Source organism: Chroicocephalus ridibundus, chromosome 5 (assembly GCF_963924245.1).
Source record: "Chroicocephalus ridibundus chromosome 5, bChrRid1.1, whole genome shotgun sequence".
Taxonomy (NCBI): domain Eukaryota; kingdom Metazoa; phylum Chordata; class Aves; order Charadriiformes; family Laridae; genus Chroicocephalus; species Chroicocephalus ridibundus.
The window spans coordinates 25,670,030-25,696,506 of record NC_086288.1 but is presented as its reverse complement, the minus strand read 5'-3'; the positions used below and the strand labels follow the sequence as shown (position 1 = coordinate 25,696,506).

Genomic DNA, 26,477 nt, shown 5'->3' with positions numbered 1-26,477 from the left:
GCGGGGCTGCGGGTCGCCCTGTCAGTCACGGCCACAGCGCCTTGTCCTGGGCGGCGGCCGGCCGAGAGAGGGAGCGGGGCGGGTTAGAGAGAGCCAGAGCGGCCACGGCGCTGAGGGGGGAAGGCCGGGCAGAGCCCTTCTCCCCCGCCCGCCGGCCGCGAGAGGAGGCGTTGCCGAACGCGGCCCGGCACCCGCCCCCTGACAACACGGGCAGTGCCGCCGGGGGAAACGCCGCCGTCCCCAGCGGGTCACGGTGCCCCGTGTCCCGCGGGGAGACCTGCCCAAGTCTGTTCAGATAGGGACCGGGAAGCGGCTGGCTGCCAGCTCCGGGGGCTCAGCGGGGCCTTGGGAGGAACCGGCGCTATCGGATAATACGAAACCCCAGGACTCTTTTATTTGGGAAACCTGTATTTGATGACTGTGAACTTGATGAGTGGTGAACTTGGCGTTGCTAAATGTGACAGAGAGAGCAACAGCGTTTTGGAGGGAAGACAGAAAGGCTGATTTTCCAGCCAGCCATGGAGATGTTGCGGCCGCGGGCGTGAATGGAAGGACATGGGGCTGGGTCAGCGCCGCGGCTCAGAGCAAGCGCCAGCCTTGATCTCAGCAATGCTTATCAATATCTAAAGGGCAGGTGTCAAGAGGATGGGGCCAGACTCTTCTTAGTGGTGCCCAGTGAGAAGACAAGGGGCAACAGACGCAAGCTAGAACACAGGAAATTCCAACTTAACATGAGGAAAAACTTTGAGGGCGGGAGAGCACTGGAACAGGCTGTCCAGAGAGGTGGCGGAGTCTCCTCTGCAGATACTCAAAACCTGTCTGGACGCGTCCCTGTGCAACCTGCTGCAGGTGAGCCTGCTTTGGCAGGGGGGTTGGACTAGGTGATCTCCAAAGGTCCCTTCCAACCTCTACCATTCTGTGATTCTGTGCCCAAAACCACATACTGCTCTCCTTCGGTGCACTCTGGGGGAAAACTTGTATTCATACAGCTAGAAAAGCACGACCTTTTGGAAAGCACACTCATTTAGAATTCAAAAGACTGCATTGGGGAATATGTACTTGAAGCATTAAAATTCTAACCTAATTTTATGGTGATGTTCAATGTGAAGGGAACTGATCCAATGACCTTTATGCATGTGAGTGATTCAGTTTCAGGCGACATCATCAATGTGCAAGACAGGGTTGTAAAAGAGGGCAAAATGAAAGTATATCTATTAAACATTAAAAGCCCAGCCTTGATTTGCTGAAAAGACCAACATGAACTCACTTGTTAAACATCCTGCTTGGTTTTGTGTCTTTTAATTATTTTTTTAATTAAAATTATGTGGGTTTTAATTATAAAATTTTTATTAATTTTATATTTAAATTCTAGATGCTTCACAGATGAGCTGAAGTGGAACCATATGGAAATTGTTTTAATTTTTTGTAATGAAAGCTCTGTTTTAAGATGTGTGGAACCCCTCTGAACACAATAATATTTGGCTTCAGGACAAAGTTAACTGTAAAGAAGAACAGAAAATGGAAAGAAAACTGAGAGACTTCCAGATCAACAGGCAGAGCAGAAAGATACATGGTAAATATTCTACTCATTTTTTTTTCTTTTTAGTCTTAGCATTTAATATTATTTGTAGTTAACTGAAGAAATAGGTGGAAAAAGTTCTTTACAGAAGTTAATTGTCAAACAAAAGAGGGAGCTCTTCCTACACCTCTCCAGCTTTCCCCTATGATTACTTTACAACGACCCTAATTCAGCAAAATAATTCCTGCGTAGGAATATACTTAAATGCTTTCCTAAATAGCAAGCCCTGTTGGGGGGCGGGGGGTAAGAGAAGCAATTCATACCTTTAGTTATTGGTGATTGACAGTGTCTTTACACGACAAATTCATGCCGATGTGGGTTTTTTACAAGACTAGATGATGAAGAAAAGTCAATGAAAATGTAAAAGCGTTGTGTGAAGCAGACTGTGGTGAATTATAGAAAAAAACACCACCACCACAACTGTGTTGTGTGAACATATGCCATTTATTCAACAGGATAATTATTTGAGATGAATAAAGTAAAATAAATATTAAAACCACTTGTAAATTAGAATACAGTGAATTATGTCCTAAAACTACTCAGCAGTGTGATGGATCTGACAGAGATGGTCCTTAAGCTATTTGACAGTTTTGTGTCGAGGGAACAAATCCACAATCCAAATTCTAGTACTTTTACAAAATTTTGTGCACGCTTTCTGTGCGTAACTCTTGCTGAATGTGAGACTGTTACATATAGACTGACGTTTTTCTTATAGCAGGCACCATTACTGCTGTCTAAAAATGTGGAGCTTACACAGTGGTCCTTTGGGCTGTGCTTCCTGATTATCAAGCGGGCAGAACTTCCTCACAATGATTGGTGAAAGCAGAAGGATTTTCTGCTTTTATCATTCCAGTTTTGTTGATGGCCCCTCGTCTTCATCCAGTTCTGGGTCAGTGAAGGCAGTAGCAAACCTCCCCCTGACTGCACGTGGCAGGATCAGGCCCTGGATGATCTTTCTTGGCATTACTGGTTCATGCTTCTGTATATTGGTATAGGAAGCTTGGGCTAATTTGAGAATCTGCTTGGGAGATTTTATGACTGAGACTATTAATCTTTAACTTTAGATCTGTAACTTGGTTTTGTAGAATTAAGTCTATATGTATAATATATAGAATTTTTATACATTTATATTGTTATATAAATTGTGCATATATGTGTGTGTGTATAAATATAAACACACAGTAAAACCCTACTTGATGTTAAGAGTTTGTTGGAGACCAGAAATATATATATACATACAGAGAGAATTTAAGATAGTAAAGATATTTTTTGTTGAAGATTCAAGTTTTAAAATTCCTTTGGTGTTTGTGACCAGCTGTAGTTAAATTAATAAAACTTAGAGCTACAAAAATTGCCCCAAGCTAGATGATCAAATGAGGTACATTAACTAGATAAAAATTGTCTGTGTTTGTAGCTGAAAAAACTACCACCAAACAGCATTATTATTTGGGTAATTTTTGCATTACAACTAATCTCACGGTCATAGTCAATCTGTCAATTAATAGATGATCTGAAGCCTACTTTTGCAGTAAGCCTAAAGAATCAACTGCCAAGCAAGGCAGCATCCTGAGGGTTTCTAGTGACCTAGGCCTTGAGATAATGGAAGTTTTTTAAAGAACTCTGGTTGCTGTCCTTTCTGTGAAGTTCACATATTGCCAGTGCAGTCATCTTCCGACCACTGCTTTCAGTATGGTTGTCCGTTTGAAATAAACAAACAACTGCAATTGAAATGCAATGTCAAATGTAGAAAAAAACAAAGTAACAACAAGAAAAAGATATTTTAATTTCCTTGCTTTTATTAGAGACTTTTGCTGCGGACTCACGTGACTGTAAAATTCTCTTTGTACAGGCTTCTGCAAAATTGTGGTATTCATAGAGCGTTAAGAATTTTCCAAATATACTCTTTAAAGATTTGTACTAATTTGTTGCTAAGTTACATGGCTGCTGATTGTAAAAAAGGACTGCTGTTCATTGTTGCATGGGTGATAAGAAGGAAGTATTTCATTTTCCGAGCTTTAGGTATTATACCGTGAAATGAGACTCCTTGACACATGGTGGCTAATCCAATCATAATAGCTGGCCACCTTTGTATACACGCCAGGGTGACCAGCCTCCCCGCAGTTCTCACCCCAACTCACAATACCCCAGACATACGCCACGTTTTCTGCATCAAAACAGACCAAAGGTCCTCCTGAATCACCTTTGCAACTGTCTATGGAGCCATCGTAAGTACCTAAAGGAAAAGAGGAAATAAAAAGCAAAAATAAGTTCATATACAAGCTAGCACACAAAACAGAGCTCATGGCGGTTTTCCATGCCGCTTCCTGACAGATGTTTGCGTAATGGTCACCAGTAGAGGAGGTTCCTAACCTCTTCTATCTATTGCTTCTCATTTCTTTTTAAGTGTGGGGCCTCTCTTTACATTTGTGCCTGGCCCAAATTCTCCTTTTTTTGCTTTGATGTCAGTGATGTGAGTCTTGTTTTACCCTGTGCAATAGAGAATAATTCAGCTGTATTGCCTATTATATCATTGGAGGTAGCTCATAAAAAGTGACCAAAAGCAAGAGGAAAAAGGTAAAAAGATTTGTAGGCTGATTCCTATGGCAACGAAGCTGTCGCAATATGCGTATGCCTACGTGTCTGCCTCTGGGTCCTCTCTACCCAGTAATTCATTGGCCAGTTTCTGTACAGAGCTGTACAGAGAGGCAGAGGCCTCAAAATTATTTTCTCTACCAGCTTTATGAAAATAGGTGGGCAGGTACAAGAAGTGAATGCTGGGATGGGAGGGAGAGCAACTGTCTGTAAGTGCCCTCACTGCAAGGTCTCGGCCACAGTGTGGACCTTTTGCAACACCAGATAGCAGCCCTGAGGTACTTTCCAAGTTTTAGTGCCCCCAGAACTGCTTGTTTGCAATTCAGCAAATACAGTGCTTGTGAAAAAATGAATGAAGAGTGATGGGTGTGATATAAACAGAAACACTGCTACAGAGTTAGAATATGATTTATATGCTTTGTCCTATATACTCAGCAAAAGTTTATTAATTTCTAACACCCTTACTACACTTTTCTGCTTGGTTGGTTGACCTAGTAGGAAGGAACCCATACTAAGCAGGAGTCTCCAAATTTTTAAAAATATAACCTCTTTCTTGAATCTGTTTACTGAGAAAGAGTTTTGTGAACTTTTCAGAGTTGGAATTACTCATCCTATAAAACAAGATTTTATTGCCTTTATTCAGTTTAATTAACATTTGCGTGTATAACTAGCTCCCATGGATACCAGCCCTTAATTCCAAAGTTTGTATTTGCATCAGGGAGTGGAAGCTAAACCCCAGATCCCCCTTTGCTGATATTGTCCCATGTGATACTGTCTTGGTTCCCTCCTGGTAAAGTATGATCACTTGAAATACACTGAAGATCATGGAGATAAGTTACAGAACTTGCACAGTAGACAAACCCAGTATCTTATACATGTCATGCTGAATTTATCCCGAATGATTGGGCTTTTATATCTGTTTTTTATTTTTCTTAAGTAGTTTCTTTAAATATTGCCTTTACTTCTTGGTTTCAAGAACAGTTGAAACTATTATCTGCCCTGTAAGTCGAATATGCGTTGATCTTTTAGTCATGTATTTGGTAGTACCTTTCGTTACTTGAGAAGCAAAAAATGTATATTCAAAATCCTTATTTTAGTACTAGGAGTGACAGCCAGTTTCCTGGCCAGACTAATCTTAGTTTGAAAAGTTAATTGTGTTTTTCCTGGGGTGCAGTGTGGTAGTAGCAAATGTCTTAGCAGATGAATAGTCACATTCTAGTCAATGGGACTCTAATGCGCTCTAAGACAGGCATTTGCTTAAATGTGTTGCTGAATCAGAATCAAATATAGTAAAGGTAGGAAGTTCAGTGGGCTGTTAAGTGCTTGTGTATTTAGAAAACATAACACAAATTGCATGCTGAAATTTGCCCACATAATTATAGAAACTTGGCATAATGTCATCTTAACTCTGTTTATAAATAGATATATAATGGTGGATGTGTCTAGGCTCCAATGGCTAGCATTTTGCTAATGGTGATACTGTGGCAATGGGTTTGTTGTCTTTCCCGAGTCTAGAAGATTCCCAGCTAGTTTCTCTGACCTTATAAACAGGGGGTTTGGTGGTAGAGAAATTATAGTAAGAAAATTGATGCTTGCCTGCACATGCCATTTGTTTAAAAAATCGTCCTGGATACAATTCAGAACAATTCTGAAATAAATTAACATTGCCCCACTTGAGGATAAATTGTTTGGTATAACCTAGAAAAGAAAAGAATAAACTTTTCTGAATTAAAAATGGCAAGTACACATCAGACACTTTTAATATCATAAATTGAAAGTTATGGATTTGCTTATCTTCAATATTATAAATCAGGTGCCTTCAGCTGCCAGTAACACTTACCCCATATGAATTGCAGTACATCGGCCATATATTTCAAAATAAAAGCAGAGTGGTTTGATTGCAGTGTTAAATACGGTACTTTCATTTTGTGACATTTTCACCTTTTCCCTTTGCTTATCTTCCTGATATTTTTTTTTCTCTGTTTTCCATATCAATGTTTTCAGACACTGGGAAACCAGTATATTTTTTTCTATAAAATGGAGATATGGTTCTGCTTTTTTCCAGTTCTACTCTGTCTTTTTGCGATGAGTGGACCTGATATTGAAGGTACAGTGAACTATGTATTCACAAGGTTAAGGAGATTCTCTGTTTTGTCCTCTGTGCGTTTGCTAGTAATTCCCAGCTTTGCATTTGCTTTATGGACTGCTACTGAGTACGGACAGCAGAAGCCTCGCAACCAGTATGTGCTAGCTTCAACGCCAGATTGTAATCGCTGTGATACAAACCAAATGCTTCCCAAATCCTTGAAAGCGGGTTTACATTTGGCTTATCTGTCTCGGTGCAACCTTCTCTGGGCTAAACTCAAACAGGGCTGAGACAAGATGTGCCAAGTTTCATAACTGTTGGCTGCAGCTCAGATCCTCTTGGGCAGGGGACGGGCTGTGACTGTGGGCCACTACGAGCTACTAACCGCCACTTGTTAAATACAGTTACTAGGTTTCCACAGCTAATATAAATCTTAGATTGGCAAGAGGAACATTTCTTATTGTTAGGGTAGTTTTCAACCAGGGGTGTCCTCCAGATCAATTTACTAAGTGGCTGAAACAGCAGAGGAAGCAGTACAGAAGAGAGATCCAACAGCGATAGCCGAGTGCCGAACCGCAACCCGTGTTTTCTGTACTCAGCCTCTTCCAAGTGCTTTGTGCACAACTACTCTTCAGCCTTTTCAAAATGAAAGCTCACCACAATTAGAAAACGAGTGATGCAAGTAATACATTCTTGTAGTAAGCACTAAAGCAAATACCTTTCTCTAGTCCCCATCCAGAAACCTTGCATCTGTCACCGGTTTTGAACATGTGCTCCGACCAGGGAATACAGGCAGGTGTGCTGTGTTGCAGGGAGCATTCTCCTTTCACAGAACTTCTCAGCTCCAGCAGAGCAATGTCGTTTTCATAAGTCGACGCATTATACTTTTCATGGATTATCAGTTGGTTTAGTCTGAAAGTATCTGTCTCTTTGTTGTACAGTATTGTATCCAACAGTCCAATCCAGACACGGTACAGATGAACTCGATTTGCCCTGGAAAAAGCCAGTGAAATAAAATATGTTTTCATACTTAACACAAGCACTGTACATTTCAACTAGCTGTAAATTTCTGCATTTTATCAAAGTTTCTCTAGAATAAAAATTCATATTTTATACATATAGTTTCTTTCTGGACTTGATGTCCAGGTTTTTCTGAAGTGTAGCAAATGCAAGGCAGATGACAGTTACTGCTGAGTACTGCAACTAATACAGAATAAAATATTAAAGGCCAGTCCCTGTGTTTAGTGCTGTGACAAAGAGAAAGCAGGCGCTCGTGCCTCTCTGATTTCAGGTGAAAGAAAAGTGAGCAGATGTGGATGGGATGCTGGGACTGGCAGATCTTCCCTGTCTGCTCTTGCTTGTTCTGGGGAATATGTGACCCCAGGGACATTCTCGGGGAGCAGATCCTGGACTTCCCCAAGGTAGGCAAGGGGAAGAGGCGGTCATTTGTATCTCCCTTTCAGGCAAAGTGGTTATGGTGAACCCCCCTTTCCTGCCTGCCTACCATCTGACTGAAAAATGCTGTGTATCTTCAAAGTCATCATTACTTTTTCATCTTTCTATTCACTGTCAAAATATTCTACATTCTCTGAATCTTCCCCATCATTAATGTGGGGTTTAAATTGTTTTATTCAATAGACAAACAGGAATTAGCAAACAGGTAGCTAAGAAGGGCAATAAAATCCAAATCAGTCTTTCTGCCTCAGAAGAAGAAAACAATTTCCCAGTTTGTTTTTTTTACCTGACACAGTGTGCAGCAGTCAGAACCCAACAGCCACCAATATAAACCCCTCCACAGTACACTGTTGCACCTTCGTTGCCAATTTCTCTAATTGCCACTTGCCAAGGGAATTCACCCTATTCAAACAACAAACACCCAAATAATATGAAATCATAATAAATGTACTATTTTTAGTGCAGAAAGGGAAACACACTTCTTGGAATCGCCTCATCTTCTTGACTATATCTGATTGTAAATAAAAAATCTGCTATCCAGAAATTGTAAATTGGGCTCCATCTGATATAAATGATATCTATTCTCAAATGCAGTAATTTTGTTCAATCTTCTGACTTTGTGCGATGCCTTCTTCCCTCCAGCTTTCTTATAGCCAGAGAAACAGATGTAGAATCTGATCTGGTACGATCAAGTATAGCATATTTGACTGTATGCTGTTTCAAAGGTGCAAATTTAAATGACATTTTGTCAGAATTGTTACTTTTACCTACAGTATTATTTTGCTGAATCATTTTCAATGTATACTTGTACGGTAATGCTCAATTTTGCAACTCCATATCTTTATGAATTGTGCTTCTCTTTACTTTTGTTCAGTGCAATGCTACTACCGCTGCAAAACATAGTGTTGAGGCTGATTTTGTTATTTCCGTACATTTTAACAGAAGGACAATAATGCCCATTGAAATTGATGGTGAATGAACTCATATCTGGTAAGGTTTTTTTTTTACCTTTCTTGCAGTCTGTCCACCTACGATTCTTTTCCGTCGAGTTAATGTGTGATTTGTAAGACCGCAGTGTACTTGGGGAAGAAGCGTTTTCATCATTTTTCTTTCTTTAACAAAAAGGAAAAATGTGTCTCAGAATTCAGGTATCCATTCTCTCTGGAGACAGGTTTATCTTTATCTTGAAAGTTTGAGTGCTCTGAATATGCCAGTAGCTGCAGTAGCAGGAAAGCAGAGACCAAAAATTTTAGTATCTGGTTTTGCTTTGAAAATTGTTTGTGTCTCAGCATCACATTACTTCTCTTAATTTCCCACTGCTGCTTGCATTCGGGCAAATAATTTTAAAGCAGTTCTCCTAGATTTGCTGAGTTTACCTCCACCAGTTGCCAAAACATGCAGATGTGGGTCCTCAGCCAGGAGGATTATTATTATGGCATTCTTTAAATTAGTGGAAAGCAAGACAAATAGTAAGCCCCAGAGTGCGTATTGCTAAATCACAAAGTCCAAATATCTGAGTGTTCTGGATCTGGCCAGCTGGCTGGTAGCTACAAAGCCACTAATAAGAGGATATGCTGGTTTTGGAGGGTTAGTTACTCTTACCTTCATCCATACCGTGATTTTCAGCACCTTTGTCTTTGCCTTTGCCTGTAGTAGAATAACAGTAGAATAAGAAAAATATTGGCAAACATTTAAATTTGTTCTATTATTTGGATATATGTTTGCATGCCAAAATTGTGGTACACATTTTAAATGCATAAGGGCACGCCATTTCACATGGACAGCAATATTCTTTCAGCCTGGTGCCTGCTGTTTCCTTTCCTACTAGACACTCTTTGGCTGCCTTAGCCTACAAATGACCTACATCCAGCAGATACTCATTCGTAACTACATGACATCTACTCTGCTTTCCATGCCCTGGGGAGCCCTTCTGGAAAGAAACCCTGAGAAATGGCCATTTTTTTGGTTTTTAATCTCTAAAGTGATATCCTATTCTCCTCCACCAGGAAACAACAGAAATTCCTCCTCCTGCCCCGTCAACCTTTTGGAGCTTTCTGAAGCCCAAAGGAGTATTAGGTAACAGGATTTTTTTTTTTTCCAATTTAGATGATGCTGTTGTGTACTGTGTACCTCTTTTAATGGGGTAAGGGAGGGTATTCAACGTGAGAGGTAAATTAAATGCTTCCTGAATCTGGTTTGTCAGCTTTTATTCAAACAAAATTCCCATTGAATTTAGTTTCTCAATGGAGGTTAAGGAGTAGGTCTGTTCTCATGTTACTGACAGTAATGTTTACATTTAGAGTTCAGTTTACCCTTACCAATTACCATTTACCAACGGTGTTTACTTTTTGGCTTTAGACTTTGTCTCTTATCAGAGCAAGGAAAAACATTCTTATTTCAAAACAAACCAAAATCTTTTCATCAGTGAGGGGAACAGCACAGAAGAATTATTATATTGACAAACTAGTTGAATTCCTCATCTGCGAGGAAAATATTCCTGCCTGCCCTGTTATGTTTTCTTTACAAATAGGGGATACCAGTTTGATAGATAGCCACATAAGCAAAAGACATAATCTGCCTTAAGCTGCCTAAAATATCATTTGTTTCTTCCTTCCTTTAGTTTTCTTGCTACTCTTTTCTAGAAGGAAAGGGAGGAAAATTATGTAACCTTTTCTTCCTACTATGCATAACATAATATTGGGAAGATGAATTCTTGCATGCATTTTGGTTTTGCTAATCTGTTGATATGCATCGTGTAGTCTCTAGTCATAATTGAGCAGAATGAAAGGAAAGAAATAGAAACATCTTTCAGAAGGAAACCTGCACAGAGAACTCGAGCTTCATCCTCTCCTGTGAGGCAGTCAATTTCTTTGTTACAGACATTCTTATTTGGAATACAGATATTTGACCGACAGTGGAAACTGTTGTCTCTGCACTCTGTAACAGAGGAGAATTACAAATGTAAATCACAGGATCCTATGATTCATCAACCTCACATAGTTAGAGAGCTTTTTAAAATATAAACACAATACAATATCCATGTTATGGGGGACTTGGCTGTTCATAAACAGATGACAAAAGCAGGCTCTGTAAGTATAAAACAAAGTGAATACTTGGCTCTCTTCATTTTACAATCTTCAAGTTTTAAGACTTAAAAAATGTGGGTCTCTGTTACCAGTTCATTACTGTACTTCTGGACGTGGTATCACTCCTTACCAGTTTCATCCACAGCACATGCCCACACAACCCCAGCCAAAGGACCTCCAGTTTTGCAAGCGTTACTGATTATCTCCAATGAGGAATTTATGATGCTTGGGTCAAATTTCCCCCCCAGAATCAAAGTCCAAGCTGGCTTTTGTTTGAGTGAGGCAAATGCCTAAATGTAGGGTTAGGAATCAAGAGTCCTATTTTGAAGATACTGGACCGAATAACTTATTTCTTCTAAAACTCTTGACAATACGAAACATTATTATAAACCTGAGAACCCCTTTCCTTTTAATTCCTGTGATCAGTTTGTATGTTACCAAAAGCAAAGCAGTGCTTGAATTTATGGCAGAGGTTTTTGAGCTACTTTATAATCTTATGTCAATCTACTATTTAAGGATATATGTCTTTAATAGAAACTAAGATAGTTCTCTAAAAGTATCCAGATATACCAATATGATCCAAAGACTACTGAACTCAGTTGAAATACTTCTTTTGATTTCAGGAAGCATTGTTTTCAGCCCATATGGCTGAAACAGCACTATTTGGGTCAAGTGGAATCTGAATAAATGTACTCCAAATATATGAAGCCACAGGTATTTCTCATTTTCTTCTAAAATGCCTGTGACTGTGTTTCCACAATTATCAGATTAAATTTACTGACAATAGTAAAACTACAAAATTAAGTTTATTTACGGATAGTCATGGGATTTGTAACCCACATTCCCGTTTGGCACCTGAAACCCAACTTCTGAAACTATTCTGCACTCAGGTCACGCTAGATCCATTCCTTGTTTCTATTCACAATTCTTGCAGCTGGAATTGCAAATGCTGGAAGAATGACTGCTCATGAACAAGCGATGTGACAGGAACTGTTCACAGATACTCTGTGGATAATCTTGCGCTAGTAATAAATTTAAGAGAGATCTTACTTTGGTTTAAAGATAGTTCTTTGGGAAAACAGTGTCTTTGTTTAATTACTATTGATTTCTCTCAACTAAAAATACATTTTCATTCTAACATGGCTCATTTTTTTGTATCAATGTTTAACAGCCTCCTAAATAATCACATTGTATTTCCTCATCCTCCGAGGAAATCCAGGTTCTCAGAGATCACTTGCCTGCTTCAAAAAATCATATTATGCCTAATTTTTTTTCACTTGGAAAGGAGACTTTAGCTGTTACATCACTGTAAAAATTATTTGAGGGTGTTTTTCTGCTGAAATGATTTTGAAACAGCTGAGAAAGGAAATTATTACCTCTACAGCACAGTTCATCACTTAGGTCTCCACAGTCATTGATTCCATCACAGGTTTTATTCAGAGGAATACACTTCTTATTGACGCACTGAAACTCACCATCTGAACAAGCTGTGCAGCATGATGAAAATGAAGTTAGTGTGGAAATGTTTATAGGTTCACAGCCGCCCACAGAAATATTCTGCTTGCCCATTTTATTCTATCAGCAGTTTGGCCTGTCAACAGTAGGGCCCAGTAAAATAAATAGGAATCTTTTTTATTGTTTTAGTCACCTTCTCATCAAGCTTTCCATGTGACCACTTATTTTCCTCCTCCAACTTGCAGTAGCCTGGCAAAAGGAAACTTCATTTCTTCTAGACAAGGACTAAACCAGAAATGATCGGTTCAAACCCGCTGTAAATGATTCAAGTGATTAAGATGATGGACGTTCCCCCTCGAGAAGGAAGTCACCACGAGCCTGTGAACTCCTACTTTTGTGGCTAAGAAAAACCTGAGAGAATTCATAGCTCTCCTAACCAGCAGCTTCTCAGGCTGATGCTTATCAGTACCAAAGAAAGCCCCCTACAGAGAACAGAAAGCTGTTAGAAGTCTAAACAAGGACTCGATTTCACTTATATCAGCGAGAAACTGAGGAGTCCTGAAAGTCCTCAGAAGACACAAGCAATTCCACTATAGTCATGCGTGTCTGGCCACAGCGTTGCTGCTGTCCTAATTGATCCCCCTCATAGACAAAGCAGTGAGTAGGAGGTTGTCACCTGTCTCCTCACCATTGAACCTGGAAGAGACAAGACTTGTGGGATACAGTATACCTTGGTACCCTTGGAAGGGATGGGGGAACAAACAGAACCATGGGGGAAATATATTTGCTTTTGGGAAATATCTGTAAAAATACTTTATGAGCAACAGTGGTTTTCCAAACTCATGAACTCAAGACTGTCTTGACTCACGACTGCCTCAATTGTCTTAAAGTCTGCAAAAGGTTTATTTAAAAAAATCAAAAGGTTTCATTGCAGATTTGCTGTGGCTGAGAGTTCAGCAAACCTGGTCCTAATTATTTAAAATAAACTTAAAATGTAAGAACCCCAAATAGATATAAAACTAAAAAACCTACTAACCTCTGAGATTTTCATGGCACTGGAGGCTAACAAATCCCTCATTACTATCTCTTGATTTCGTCTCTATGTGACATTCGGCAAGACTTGTCTCTAGGCCCCTGCAAGTTATTTGCAGACAGTGCAACGCGTTTAAAGCAGATTCTGTGATCCTGGAATTGGCTCGGTAATATTCAGCACCTCTGTGAGAATACAAATAATAATAACAAATTATATTATTTCACGATGGATTGTCTGCTGCTTTGACTGTTTAGAGTTTATATGATTTTCCTCACTAGTAAGGATTTTTGGTCATGGCTAAGAAAAAGAGCAGAATTCCCATGGAATCATCTAGGGGTAAGTAGGAGATGTTTACTTTGGAAGAAAAAGTAAACCAAAGTGATAATTTTTTGTAGGTTGCTGCATAGAACTGTCCCTAAATGCATAGCTCTATGACAGTCACCATGTATCGTGATGGACAGAAAAGTCTCCTTATGTAGCAAAACTTGTGAGCTCAGATCCCTGTCTCTGTGTGGACACAGGTGAGCCATAATTTGCGAGCCATCCTGCATGGGGTTGAGTATCCTTGATGTCATCGAAACCAGTGCATATTGAGGGAGCTCAGGCCACTGCAAGGCTGGGATTAATAAATTTTATCTCCCTTGGGTTTACCTGCGCGGTATCCTCCTAAGAGTGTGTGTCTCCCCTACCTTAAAGAAATATGGATTGAGTAAACAAGTAACTAGAGAGGCTTAACAATGGGACTCCAGGGCTGAACGCTCTGTCCCAGGACAAACCCTGCTACTGATCAGGACTAGGAAATACTTGCTTCTCACCTAGAGGGGACAATTTAGGGCACCGCAGTAGCATTTTTAGTCTTCGGGTAGGGTTGGGGAGGCAGCCCTACCTGACTAAGTTAAATTAGTTGTATATGCGTAAAATAGTTATGTATAGGATATAGACTTGACTTGACTCTTTATGAGGAGCTGAACGTGCGACTCAGGTCATTGATGTGGTCGCAGGAAAAATAACAAGCTCTGTGTGGCTTCAGCCGTTCCTGGGGAGCAAAGCAAGCAATGGCAGTGGGGGCAAGGAGTGAAGAAAACAAATGTGTTCTGGTTCTTGTTAATCTGCCTGGTGCAAGTGGCAAAACAGAGCTGTACCCTGTTGTCAGCTAGCACAAGAAACTTTTCTCTGCACGCAGGTTATTGCTCAGAGCTATTTGGGGATGGTCCACCCGTGCACTTTCCCTTACTCAGACTGAGAAAAAACCTCTGCACTGGTGTTCAGCTTTATCTTAAAATTAAAACGGTGATGATTTGTAAAATTGTAATCTGTAATAGAACACAGAAATCTATGTTTTGGCTTTCACTCTCAGATATCAATTTAAGAAGCTTTATCAGAATATTTTAGCCAATACATTGTTCATGAGTTTTCTGTTTTAGCTGTTGACTGACTGTGACTGAGACTTACGTAAGCATCACTACTTTTTCAGATCCCTTGCAGTTATCCAGAGATAAATTCCCCAAACTTACGATTCAAAGCCAAGGTGCCTGCAAGCCACGTTTGCTTCATTCATAGTCCACTCACTATCACATACAAAAAAGTCAGTCTTTTCACTCACGGGTTTTACTTGAAGCAAATTCGAATCTCCATGACCCACAGAAATTGAAAATGTTCCTAAAAAAAAAAGAGACATAAAAAAAAATTCCAAATAAAATCGTATTATATAGATGTATCTAGTGGAAAGACAGCACAGAAACAAATCAGGACTAATTTTGTATTGACAGCCAAAGTTTATATGGAAAGAACAGGAGACTGGGAATCAGAAGCTTCAGGTATTATTCCTGATTTTTTCTGAGGATTGACTTTGTGGCTTTGAGCCTGCCACTTTTTCAAAATACACCAGTTTCAGGAAAAATGAGGATAACGGTTCCTACCACGCAAGTGTACCTGGAGGTCAACTGAGGAAAGGTTGCACCTCAGTATAATGACTTTCATAGAGGACTTTCAATAACCAACCAGTAGTGCTTCAAGTGAGAGGGCCAGATCCTGCTTCTGTTACCTGCGTAGCAAAACTTGTGCGTTTACGGTGGAGGTGAAGTCCTCAGCTTAACGTGGGGAAGCCGGATAGAGCGTCCCAGGCTCTGCTGTCCTTTTCAGGGGCATAGGCAGAATTGAATTTTGCCACCCTGAGGGCGATGGGCTGAGCTGCTGCTTCTGTGGGGAAAGGGAGGGATAGCACTGGGACAGGGACTGGACAGGAGAGCCCTGGGCCTGGCTTGGGTCAGTGGAGGTGGGGCTGGAGGACGGGTAGGGACAGCAACTGTTACTGCTAAGAGAGGCCACCTGCCTAGTTAGCAGGAGCCATTCCTCCCTGCTCTCGGGTGGAGGTTGAGCTGACAAAACACCTTGGTGCAGCCTAAAAAAGCAGGTGAGAACAAACAGCTGCTCGGCAGTGCACAAACCATCGCTGGTTTGCAGGGCAATATCTTTCTGTTTTGATGAAATCCACAGCGTGAAGATGATTGAGGTCAACATGGCTTACCTTCTCCCCGTGCACTCCCACACGCACCTCAGCAGCTTGACTCCATTCCTTGGACTCTTGCTCCTCTGCGCTCTGTCCCTCTCCAAAAGATACCTTCTCTGCTAACATTCTCCTCTCCTGCTGTGCCTCCCACTGTAGTCAACACCCTCCTTGGAAACCTTCGAACTCTTTCCTGGGTCTATTTCTCCCCTTTCTACCTGATGATTTGAACAAGCTACCAGCAGCAGGGTGACATGTCAATTATTTTATTTTTATGAAAATCAATAGATAACTGCCCATTTTCAATGCCTTCTCATTTACTGTTTCATGTTCTTACTAGTGCAAGGAAATGAACAGACTTTCTGAGCTGTAAATAGTAAAGCATTTCCTTGGCCATAAATGACTGACTGATTAATACTTTTTGGAAAAGGAGGTGTTAATACCTTCAGACGTGCATTTTCCCTTGTGCAGAAACTTTGCTTCGGGACGTTGACACTCATAGCTTTTTAGGTGACAGTAAGTAAGCAAGTGCTTTCCATTGGTAGAACAAACTGAAGAGCTGTTCTTTGGGCACTGGTAGGGAAGCTTACAAAGGCATTTTCCCTCCACACATCGTTCCCATGGATTACAAAAAACTTTCTCACAGGACTTGTGTGTGTATTCGTTGCTTAAGCATTCTTCTATGAGGTACATGTCTTGCTCAGCTGGCTGGGCAGGCTTAACCTGCTGAAACTGGTTTTCTTCAGCATTAGGTGCTGCATGCTGCAAAGCACAAAATACAAAAATTAAGACTAGAAACTGCACCAAGAGTTCTGTAGATCCCTTTACTGACCTCAACAAAGGTTCGTTCATAAGCCTTCTCCTATATTACGAGCACAAAGCTAAATATCATTTGCAGTGTTTATTCCTTTGTCTTTGGCCACCTCATCTTTCTCTGCTTTTCTGAACTTTTTGTTTTCTTTTTGGATCATTCACCTGGTGTGATCTTCACTCTTACTGCTCTCCTGCCAACTTTATACTCTTTACTCTTCAAACATCAGCTGAAGTGCACAGCAGATTATAAACATATTTTAAGCTAATGGTTTATAACACACTACAGCAAGGGGATTGAAAGGGAATCAAATCGTAAGGGGACTTAAACACCAGACAAATAAAAAAACCAGCAACTCGGTTTTTATCTGAGACTTTTTCATTGGCTTGGTTGGCTTTGGGTTTAAATAGCACCTGTAAATATTTATGAACTACTTAGAAGCAAATAAAGAAATCTAAAATTAATTATTTGTTTCACTGTGCGACTGCTGAAGTAACAAGTATCTTAAAAAAATTTGAAAATTAAGTGCCCTTCCTTATCAGCTCTTTTCCTGTTTCTTGCACAGCAGTGGGTTTGCAATGTGGCTGCTGGTCGTCACTGGACTGCAAGTACAGATTCTGACCCTCCGTCCCACTGCCTCTCGGTGAGTGACTCTGCAGCTGTGTTTCTGCAGCTCTCTGGTGACTTCGTTGCTGCCTGAGTGCTTTTGCTTACTATGATCTACGGGTAGGAAGAATGTTGAAATGTGAAAAATATATATGGATGGACTTTGCATAAAAATGGGAGAGAAAGGTTAGTCCACATATGTGATTTATCAGCTTTGGCTGTGCCAACTGAATCAACAGAGCTGAAGTTTAAAGTTCTCGTGGAGACATCCCAGCCATAATAAAGTCAGTGGGGATGTTGTTGGGCCAGAATTTAATCCAACAAACCACCTTTTAACGGTTGTATAATCTTACTAAATTCTTACTGCTGTTCTCAGGTCAGTAGAATCCAAACTGTGAGTCAGATCCGGCTTGGCATAACTCCCATATTATACTACGTCTTTCTCCTGAATAGGACAAAAGGTGCTGATTTTTATCTAAGGGTTTCTCTAAAAGACTGGGGCAAGCTGAACGCTCAACCCAGGTGGGCTTTCTGGGACGCTTCTGCCGGAAGAGATTCCTCAGCAATTCTTCAGGCGGTACCATATACCATGTTGCCACATTAGAAGACGGTAATCTCATTTCTCAAAAGAAGGGGGGCAGGGAAAATTGCAGCACCTTTCTGTAGTCAACCGAGCTTGCAAATTCGGTTTAGGATAGGATCATGACTAAAATATTTTCCAGAAGCCTGTTAGCATAAACCCCACATAGAATCAATACATGGAAGAGAAACAGCAAGCTTCAAACATTCAAGCTGGGCTAAAACAAACGTATGAAACACAAATACTATGAAAGAAAACTTAAAAAATCAACTGGTTTTGCTTTTATAACAATAAACTGCTTTTTAGATGTTTTTTAAAAAATAAATTACTGCTACCACAATGAAATAAATTCTTACCTCTGATCCACAAAAACAAAAGAGAGACAAGAAAATCAAGAAAACTGGGGCCACTCGCATGATGAAATTTGATCTCTCTTTGTAGACAAATTGCTCTGGCCAGGATTCTTTTGAATATCAGATGTTAGATTTGTGTTTAATTTTTAACCATTAGTAAAATATTTTAAAAAGTGTTTAGAAATAAAGTACAAGAGCCTCAATTATTAACTGATAAAACTGATCTCTCCAAAAGGATCCCGCCGCAATTTAACTGATTTTACTGTAAGTGGAAGACGAGATAACAAAAGTAAAGTCCTTAAAGCAAATGATTAAAAGGAAGCACTTATTAAGGATATGCATTTCCTTTCTTTTGCCAGAGGAGACTGATTGAATCATCCTGTTGGTTCTCCCGATTGCAGGCATTCATCTTTGCCAGATTATTGTAAAAGATAAATGTGTTTTTATATAAGATATAGAGAACAAGTCTTATGAGGAGTGTCTGAGGGAACTGGGCTTATTTAGTCTGGAGAACAGGAAGCTGAGGGGAGACCTTATTGCTCTCTACAACTACCTGAAAGGAGGTTGTCACGAGGTGCGGGAAGGTCTCTTCTCCCAAGTAACAGGCAATAGGACAAAAGGAAACAGCCTCAAGTTGTGCCAGGGGAGGTTTAGATTAGATATTAGGAAAAAATTCTACACTGAAAGGGTTATCAAACACCGGAACAGGCCACCCAGGGAAGTGGCTGGGTCACCATCCCTGGTGGTATAGACATGGTGCTGAGGGACCTCGTTTCGTGGTGGTTTTGTCAGAGTTAAGTTGATGGTTGATCGCAATGATCTGAAAGGTCCCTTCCAACCTAGGCAATTCTATGATTCCATGTCTTCATATGTACGGAGAGAAACACTCGCATCTGTGTAGTGTCCACTACGCGAGTCCATATACTCAGCTGGATTACAAGCTTGTATCACACCATTCGTATAGCAGATTTGCAAGTATTTGTCAAGTGCTCGAAGTACTCTTCTAAAAGTGGATTTCCAGGAAAACTTTATAATTAAAGCCAACAGAAACAACACACCCTCCACCCCAAGCGCAGCCCGCAGCACGGCAAGAGAGCTGCTCCCCCGCACTGCTGTGGGGAGGTGCGAGCAGGGGCGCCCGCTCTTTCTCATTAGCGCAGCTCGTAAGCGCAGGCAGGCTCACACCCCCACCCCCGGTGTCCGGCTGTCGCCCCCGTGGGATCAGGCCGACACCAGGCCCTAACGGCGGGTCCCTCGGGAGGAGTCTGGGGGGCAGTGAGACCAGCACGCCGGCGGCCGGCAGGGCCCGCAGCGCTGTCACCCGCGGCTACCGGGAGCTGTGGGCCGAGGCGGTGCCCGGGGCCGGCTGGACACAGGCTACCGGCGCAGAGGCGCGCCCGGGGAGCGCCGCCTGCTCAGGCCAGCCCCGGCCTTCCCCGCCGCGGCGTGGGCCTGAGGCGGGGGCCCGAGGCCTGAGCGCCACGGCTCCCCTCTGTTTTACACGGGGAAGGCGTCCTTGCGAGCGGCACGGGTCGCCAGCCGCCTGCTCCGGCGACAGCTGCTGCCCGCTTGGGACAGCAAGGGCGGTGTCATCCTGGAAGACGACTCGCTTTAGGACCCTTTCGCGACGGTGGCGGCAGGCGGTGCTGCTTCATTTACGGCAGGCGGCCTCGTTTCCGGCGGTGGGGGTGGTTTTCTGGCGGCGGCAGGGACGGCGCGCACGTGGAGGTCGGGCTCGAGACGCGTCTAGGGGTGCGCGGGAAGGGGGGTGCAGCCGTTAGCGGCCGTTGGTGGTTCCTCAGCGCCCGCCTCTCCCGCCCCGCAGCTCCAGGGGCCGGCGGCAGCCATGAGGGAGGGCTGGGGTACCGGGGGCTGCAGGCGGTGCCCGTGCGCCTTGTACGGTGCCTGGGGAAGGTGGCGCGGTTGTCTGCCGAGTACGGTCTCGCTTAGTGCCGCTCGTTGGCGGGGCTGGAGGGTGTCACGTTCAACCCTCATACACGCGAGTGAAAAATATGCCGTCCCTGCTAGTCACTTCTTAGGGGTTGACGTTGCAGTGGGTGGCATTTTAGGTGTAAACTTGATTTTTCGTGTGCCAGCATGCTTTTCATAGGATCATAGAAGGGTCAGAGTTGGAAGGGACCTTAAAGATCATCTAGTTCCAATCCCCCTGCCATGGGCAGGGACACCTCCCACCAGACCAGGTTGCTCAAAGCCCCATCCAGCCTGGCCTTGAACATTTCCAGGGATGGGGCCTCTACAACTTCTCTAGGCAACTTATTCCAGTGTTTCATCGTTCTCACAGTAAAGAATTTCTTCCTAATGTCTAATAATCTAAATCTGCTCTCTTTCAGTTTAAAACCCTTACCCCTCATCCTGTCACTACACTCCTTGATAGAGAGTCCCTCCCCATCTCTCCTGTAGGCCCCCTTTAGGTACTGGAAGGCTGCTATAAGGTCTCCCTGGCGCCTTCTCTTCTCCAGGCTGAACAACCCCAACTCTCTCAGCCTGTCTTCATAGGAGAGGTGCTCCAGCCCTCTGATCATCTTCGTGGCCTTCCTCTGGACTTGCTCCAACAGGTCCATGTCCTTATGTTGGGGGCTCCAGATCTGGATGCAGTACTCCAGGTGGAGTCTCAAGAGAGCAGAGTAGAGGGGCAGAATCATCTCCCTCAAGGTAATTTTTAGTGAGGACTGAAACAGCTAACTGTTAAATTAACAAACAAGACTGTCAGGAGACTTAAATTTGTACACCAAATCAAATGTGAAATATCTTTTACTTCTTAAACACGTGATTTTTGTCCACAATTTAGGAGGCAGTAGAAAATGTCTTTTCGTGGACGAGGAGGTGGAGGAGGAAGAGGAGGTGGCTTCAATCGTGGAGGAGGTGGCGGCGGCGACAGAGGTGGCTTTAATCGTGGTGGACGAGGTGGCTTTGGACGGGGAGGTGGACGAGGAGGCTTCAACAGAGGCGGATATGACCAGGGGCCTCCAGAAAGGGTAGTTTGTAAGTTACATGAAGAGATTATATTTTTTATAATTTAGAATGACTGCTCCAGATATTTAGCTTGTTTGTTCTTTATTTCAGTATTGGGAGAGTTCATGCATCCGTGTGAAGATGACATTGTTTGTAAATGTAAAACAGAAGAAAACAAGGTGCCTTATTTCAATGCCCCAGTGTACTTGGATAATAAGGAACAGATTGGCAAAGTCGATGAAATCTTTGGACAGCTAAGAGATTTTGTATCCTTCAAAAAAATGTGTGATGTACAATATTTGTTTTTTTTAAAGGCTGGTTTGATTATTGAGTGGAATTTCTGTAGGATTTTAAAACTGTTCAAGTCTTGGCTACCAGTTAGATGTGAACAGTCACAAGTCTAGCTGCAGCTAGACTTCGTGTCATGCCTCATTCACATTAAGTGTCTATTTTAAAGCTTCTTCAGTATGACAAAGTACCTTAAGTCAGACAGAGGTTTTCAGTTGGTACCAGTAGTGACAGATGTCTTAGGCATCCATGGTGGTTCAAGATGTTACATTTTCTAGCTACCTGATCAAATTTTCTGCTATACTCACCTATAACAGAGTCGGATCAAGGGAGCGGGGTGTTTTGTTTTTTTTTTTGTATATCAGGGGACCTTGCTTATGGTGGAGCTTACTACTTAATTATAAATATGAGTTTCTGCTAGGAGGTCCTATTGCTCATTATCCAGCTTATTACTTAAACTGCCAATAAAAGTGGGCGTGTGCTAGGATGTCCTGTTGCAAAGCAAGCTTGTTGGGACAGAGGCACTGGGTCCGTTCTGTTGTCACTGCCAGATTGACAGAATCCATGACAAAAGCAGAACAACTGAGTGTTACCGTGTTGTAGCATGTCAGTAAGACTTAGCCTGTGTTGGTTGGTTGAGCAGCAGTAACTAGCTGCATGCATTTTCCTCTTCCACGTTAAATGTGAAGTAAAATGTGCAGGTTTAAATCACTGTCATGCTCTGAATGTATTAACTTGCAGATTTACTTTTGGTATCAGAATTATTTGAATTTCAGAAACTTGTTTTCTTCCTACAATAACGTATTAAGAAAATACGTTATGGGATTTTGCAGCTCCTTGCTTCCCCATTTAATCTTGAGTTTTAATTAAGCAGAGTTGTGCAGCAGCTCTTTTGTATCTTAAGAACCATATACCAAAGTTCTTGCATATTGGAAAGCCAAAGGATTCATAAAAGACTGCATGGGGGGTTACGGAAAGTGTCTGCCACTTCACTGTAGGATGAGGCCGGGCATGTGGTTGGTCCAGCGGTCTCTACTGGCTGTTATCTTTCCACAGCCAGGCAGTTGTACCACCCAGCAGCAGCAGCATTAGCAGAGCACCTGCAGCATCTAAATTGTTCCAGATATGCCTTGAGGTCACCCTGGAGCTAAAGGGGTCGTCACTTACTGTAAAAATTTTTTTCTTTACAGTTATGGTTCTGTGTACTCCTTCTACTGGTATGTTCTTCCTTATGCCTTAGTGCATAGAAGGAAAAAATGATTTTACCACAAAATACTGTATTTTTAACTATGGAAAAAACACCGAAAAAAAATGAAAATAGTTTCTTCTGATCTTTTAATTGTAATTTTTCATTTGTAGTGATGTTTAGCATCATTTATAAAATACTAATTTAGAAAATGTCTGATTGTGCCTTTCATATAATAATCAAAATCACTATTTCTAATGTTTTATTCTTGCTGTGTTCCTTAAAGAAACTAACAGTATTTTTCAGTGAAACTGTCTGAGAACATGAAAGCCTCTTCATTTAAAAAAATGCAAAAGGTTAGCCAATTTCAATAACAGAATTCTACTGAATGTCATCAGTTAGATAGATCTACTATATGTTATCAGATAATAAAAGCTTTATTAAGTTTTTATTAACTTCAAAAGCTATTTGTCCTTTGTAAACATAAGCATTCATTTCCTCTTCCTTTTCACTTCTGTATCTGCCATGTTCTTCCTTCTCCCCGCCTCGCAAAAAAAGATGTCACAAATGAAACTCCTGCAGGTATCATTGATATTTTAATAACTTTATAACATTGTGATTTATTTCTTGTGTTCTTTCTTTATTTGGCTATTTGCAGAGGACAATTTAATATAAAGGGTTAAGACCAGATTGTGGATATTTGTAAAGGGAGATATTATTGTGCCCTTCAGCCTTGGTATTTTCAAAGCCTAATGGAACTCTCTTCCTACAGTTTTACATTGATCCAGCAAAGCTGCTACCCCTTCAGAGATTTTTGCCAAGGCCTCCTGGAGAAAAAGGTGCTCCCAGAGGAGGTGGTAGAGGAGGACGTGGTGGTGGACGTGGAGGAGGAAGAGGCGGTGGTAGAGGTAAGATCCCAAGAAAGCAAGCTACAGAAAGAATGTTGGGGTATTTTGGTGTGGAGTGGGTTGTTTGGGTGTTTTTTTTTGGTTTTTTTTTGTTATTTTTTGTTTTTTTTTGAGGGGGTGCTGGTTTTTGGTTTTGTTTTTTTTTTGTAATGCTGCAGTTGAGTACTTGAATATCAACAGTTGTATTGGAAAGAGAATTGTCATACATATTTCTGTTTGATGGCTGTCGTGGTTTAACCCCAGCCAGCAGCACAGCTGCTCGCTCGCCACCCCCCAGTAGGGTAGGGAGAAAAGGAGAGGGGAAAAAGACCCATCGGTTGAGATAAAGACAGTTTAATAGAACAGTAATGGAAGAGGAAGATAATAACAATGATGATGGTAAAAGAATACACAAAGTGATACAACACTCTCACCACCCCATGATCGATTGCCCAGCCCGCCCCGAGCAGCGATCATGGATCCTGTCCCCTGGCCAACCCACGTTTATATACTGAGCACGACATCTATGGTATGGAATATTCCTTTGGCCAGCTTGTCCTGTCTATGCTCCCTCTCAGCTTCTATGGGAAGCTGAAAAAGTCCTTGACTAAACATTACTTAGTAACAACTAAAACAATACGTGTTATCAACATTATTCTCATACTAAATCCAAAATACAGCAGCTACTAGGAAGAAAATTAACTCTGTCCCAGCTGAAACCAGGACAGTGACTCAATGGATGAGACAGTGATATCTTTGCAATAGCAACACCTCGGCTTCTGTAGCTAGCTAAATAACAACTCCAAAGCACAGAGAGGAGAGTATAACAAAGACAGAAAGCATGACTACTAAGCAAAATTGCAGTAAAAGGTTGTAGATAATACACATTCAAAACTATCAGTGAAAGCTGTATTTTCAGTATGTTGTAAAAATCTAGTTTGGACAGAATATTTGCAGTGTTTGAGAGAGGGGCAAATGACCTGGTAGATCTCATCCTCCTTTGCTTTTTAAACATCAACCTGGAGAAAAGGAGTCTGAGGGGAGACCTTATCGCTCTCTACAACTACCTGAAAGGAGGTTGTAGCAAAGTGGGGGTCGGTCTCTTCTCCCCAAGTAACAAGTGATAGGACAAGAGGAAATGGCCTCAAGTTGCACCAGGGGAGGTTTAGGATGCAGATTAGGAAAAATTTCTACACTGAAAGGGCTATCTGACATTGAAAGAGGCTGCCCAGGGAAGTGGTTGCGTCACCATCCCTGGAGGTATTTAAAAGATGTGTAGATGTGGCACTTAGGGACATGGTTTAGCGGTGGACTTGGCAGTGCTAGGTTAATGGTTGGACTTGATGATCTCAAAGGTCTTTTCCAACCAAAACGATTCTATGATGTACTCCTCAATTAAAGCTAAGGTTAATTTTTTCTTACATTGCAGTTTCTTCCCTACCCTGCTCCTTTGTGTACAGTGAGGCACAAGTATTTCAAAGTCTTTTGGTTTGTTTGTTTTAATGTTCTCTTGTGTTGTAATTAATTAATTAATAGTTGTAATTAATTTTTTGCTCCCATGAAATAAAGTTATTGTGGAGTTTTATTAGTGTCTGTAGTATTTTGGAGATTGTATATCAGATATTAAACAATACCTAAAATGCACAAATAGTCCCTAGAAGAGACAAGGTACTAGTAATTGACCTCGTAACTGTCCAGCAATTGGCAGTTCCTGTTTTTTTTTTTTATTGTTTTTTTTCCGTTCAGAGGCTGACAATGAAATAAGTTGTTATGCATAACAAAGAATTTGCATGCTCCTCAAAGTGTAATTTCTTTCCTATGCTTAGGAGGATTCAGAGGAGGAAGAGGTGGAGGAGGAGGATTCAGAGGAGGAAGAGGTGGAGGAGGAGGAGGATTCAGAGGAGGAAGAGGTGGCGGAGGAGGCTTTCGAGGTGAGTGTGTGGTTTTTGCATTTTGGTAATAAGAATGTGTCCTTATTTCTAAAGCTTTTCAATGTTAAACAGAAAGTTGTATTTTTTAATCTCTTACAGATGTTTATAGTTTTATGCAAAAAGTTTCTGTGCATCACAGTAGCTAGCTCAAACTGAAGCACAGTATTCTGCATTTTTTGATGCTTGTACAAGACCATGCAAGTTTTTTTTTCATTCAGAAAGGAGTGTGAGAACAGATAAGGATGATAAATGTTTTTATTAAGTCATTTAGTGTTACGTATGTAATTTGTTTGCTTCAGATGTATCTAAGATGTGATTTTTTTTTGGTGTATTTTTCTTCCCTCTTAAAATAGGAAAAGGGTATTAAAAATGGAGCCATGAGTATCTCCCTGCTGTCTTACTGTGTCATCTGCAGAAGTGAAGAGCAAGGAAAAATTTTTGTAAAGGATCCTGAAAAAGTTCTTTTTATAAAGAGCTTGAAGCTGTAAAATGACAATTATTGTTACACTTAATGACTGTTGATCAACACAAGGAGAGCATAGCTCCAGGCGAAGAGTTGAAGACTGCTCGGAATATACTTGAACTTCTTTAACTAAGCCAAGATTCAACTTTATTGTTAAACTGTTTGTTTCTGAGAAGTGACATAGTCACTTTGTGACTTCATGTTGGAGTCTGGAGTAAACAATGGATTGAAATGTCTTTTTTAAAGAACTCTCCGGGTTCACTACATGCACATTCGTCAGTATGAACCTGTTACCTATGTGTGACTGATCCCTAGTTCTTATCCTCTTTTTGTATTGGATCTCCTGGGTTGCTCTAAAGTGGACATACTGTTTAAACAACCTTTGTGAACCTTTTTTTACACTCTAAACTTCAGAATTTTGTGTTGATAGAAGTTTTTTATACCTAATAACATATAAAAGGAAAGGAAGATAGCAAAGGATGTTTTGTGGATTTTTCTGTGTAAATCTCAATGAAAGCCAAAGGCATTAAGACATGTTCTTCTTAGAAGCTGCTGTCTAATGAATAAGACAAAGTTAATACGATTTTTAAATCACCTAAGTGTATCT

General features: G+C 41.3%; 2 protein-coding genes across 3 annotated transcripts; one reads left to right on the top strand and one right to left on the bottom strand.

The window, feature by feature from the left end:
* The first annotated feature begins 205 nt into the window (after positions 1 to 205).
* GAR1 (GAR1 ribonucleoprotein) lies at positions 206 to 25,898 on the top strand. 2 transcript variants are annotated; one of them, XM_063336596.1, is made up of 9 exons: positions 206 to 849; positions 1,373 to 1,573; positions 17,169 to 17,246; positions 20,952 to 21,145; positions 21,227 to 21,381; positions 22,886 to 22,945; positions 23,362 to 23,497; positions 25,333 to 25,407; positions 25,761 to 25,898. In XM_063336596.1, exons 4-9 carry the CDS (start codon positions 20,965 to 20,967, stop codon positions 25,772 to 25,774), a joined length of 621 nt encoding a protein of 206 aa, XP_063192666.1. In that variant the 5' UTR covers positions 206 to 849; positions 1,373 to 1,573; positions 17,169 to 17,246; positions 20,952 to 20,964; the 3' UTR covers positions 25,775 to 25,898. The 2 variants fall into 2 exon arrangements, with proteins under 2 accessions (XP_063192666.1, XP_063192665.1); XM_063336595.1 differs by having other exon boundaries at positions 25,303 to 25,407.
* Positions 3,356 to 18,239, bottom strand: CFI (complement factor I). Its single transcript, XM_063336594.1, has 12 exons — positions 18,146 to 18,239; positions 16,236 to 16,554; positions 14,801 to 14,945; positions 13,290 to 13,468; positions 12,175 to 12,285; positions 10,533 to 10,649; positions 9,315 to 9,359; positions 8,721 to 8,824; positions 7,999 to 8,114; positions 6,976 to 7,250; positions 5,768 to 5,869; positions 3,356 to 3,812 (listed from the first exon to the last, which is right to left on the bottom strand). The coding sequence occupies exons 1-12, from the start codon at positions 18,203 to 18,205 to the stop codon at positions 3,595 to 3,597; spliced, it is 1,791 nt and encodes a 596-aa protein (XP_063192664.1). The 5' UTR covers positions 18,206 to 18,239; the 3' UTR covers positions 3,356 to 3,594.
* Positions 25,899 to 26,477: the final 579 nt, after the last annotated feature.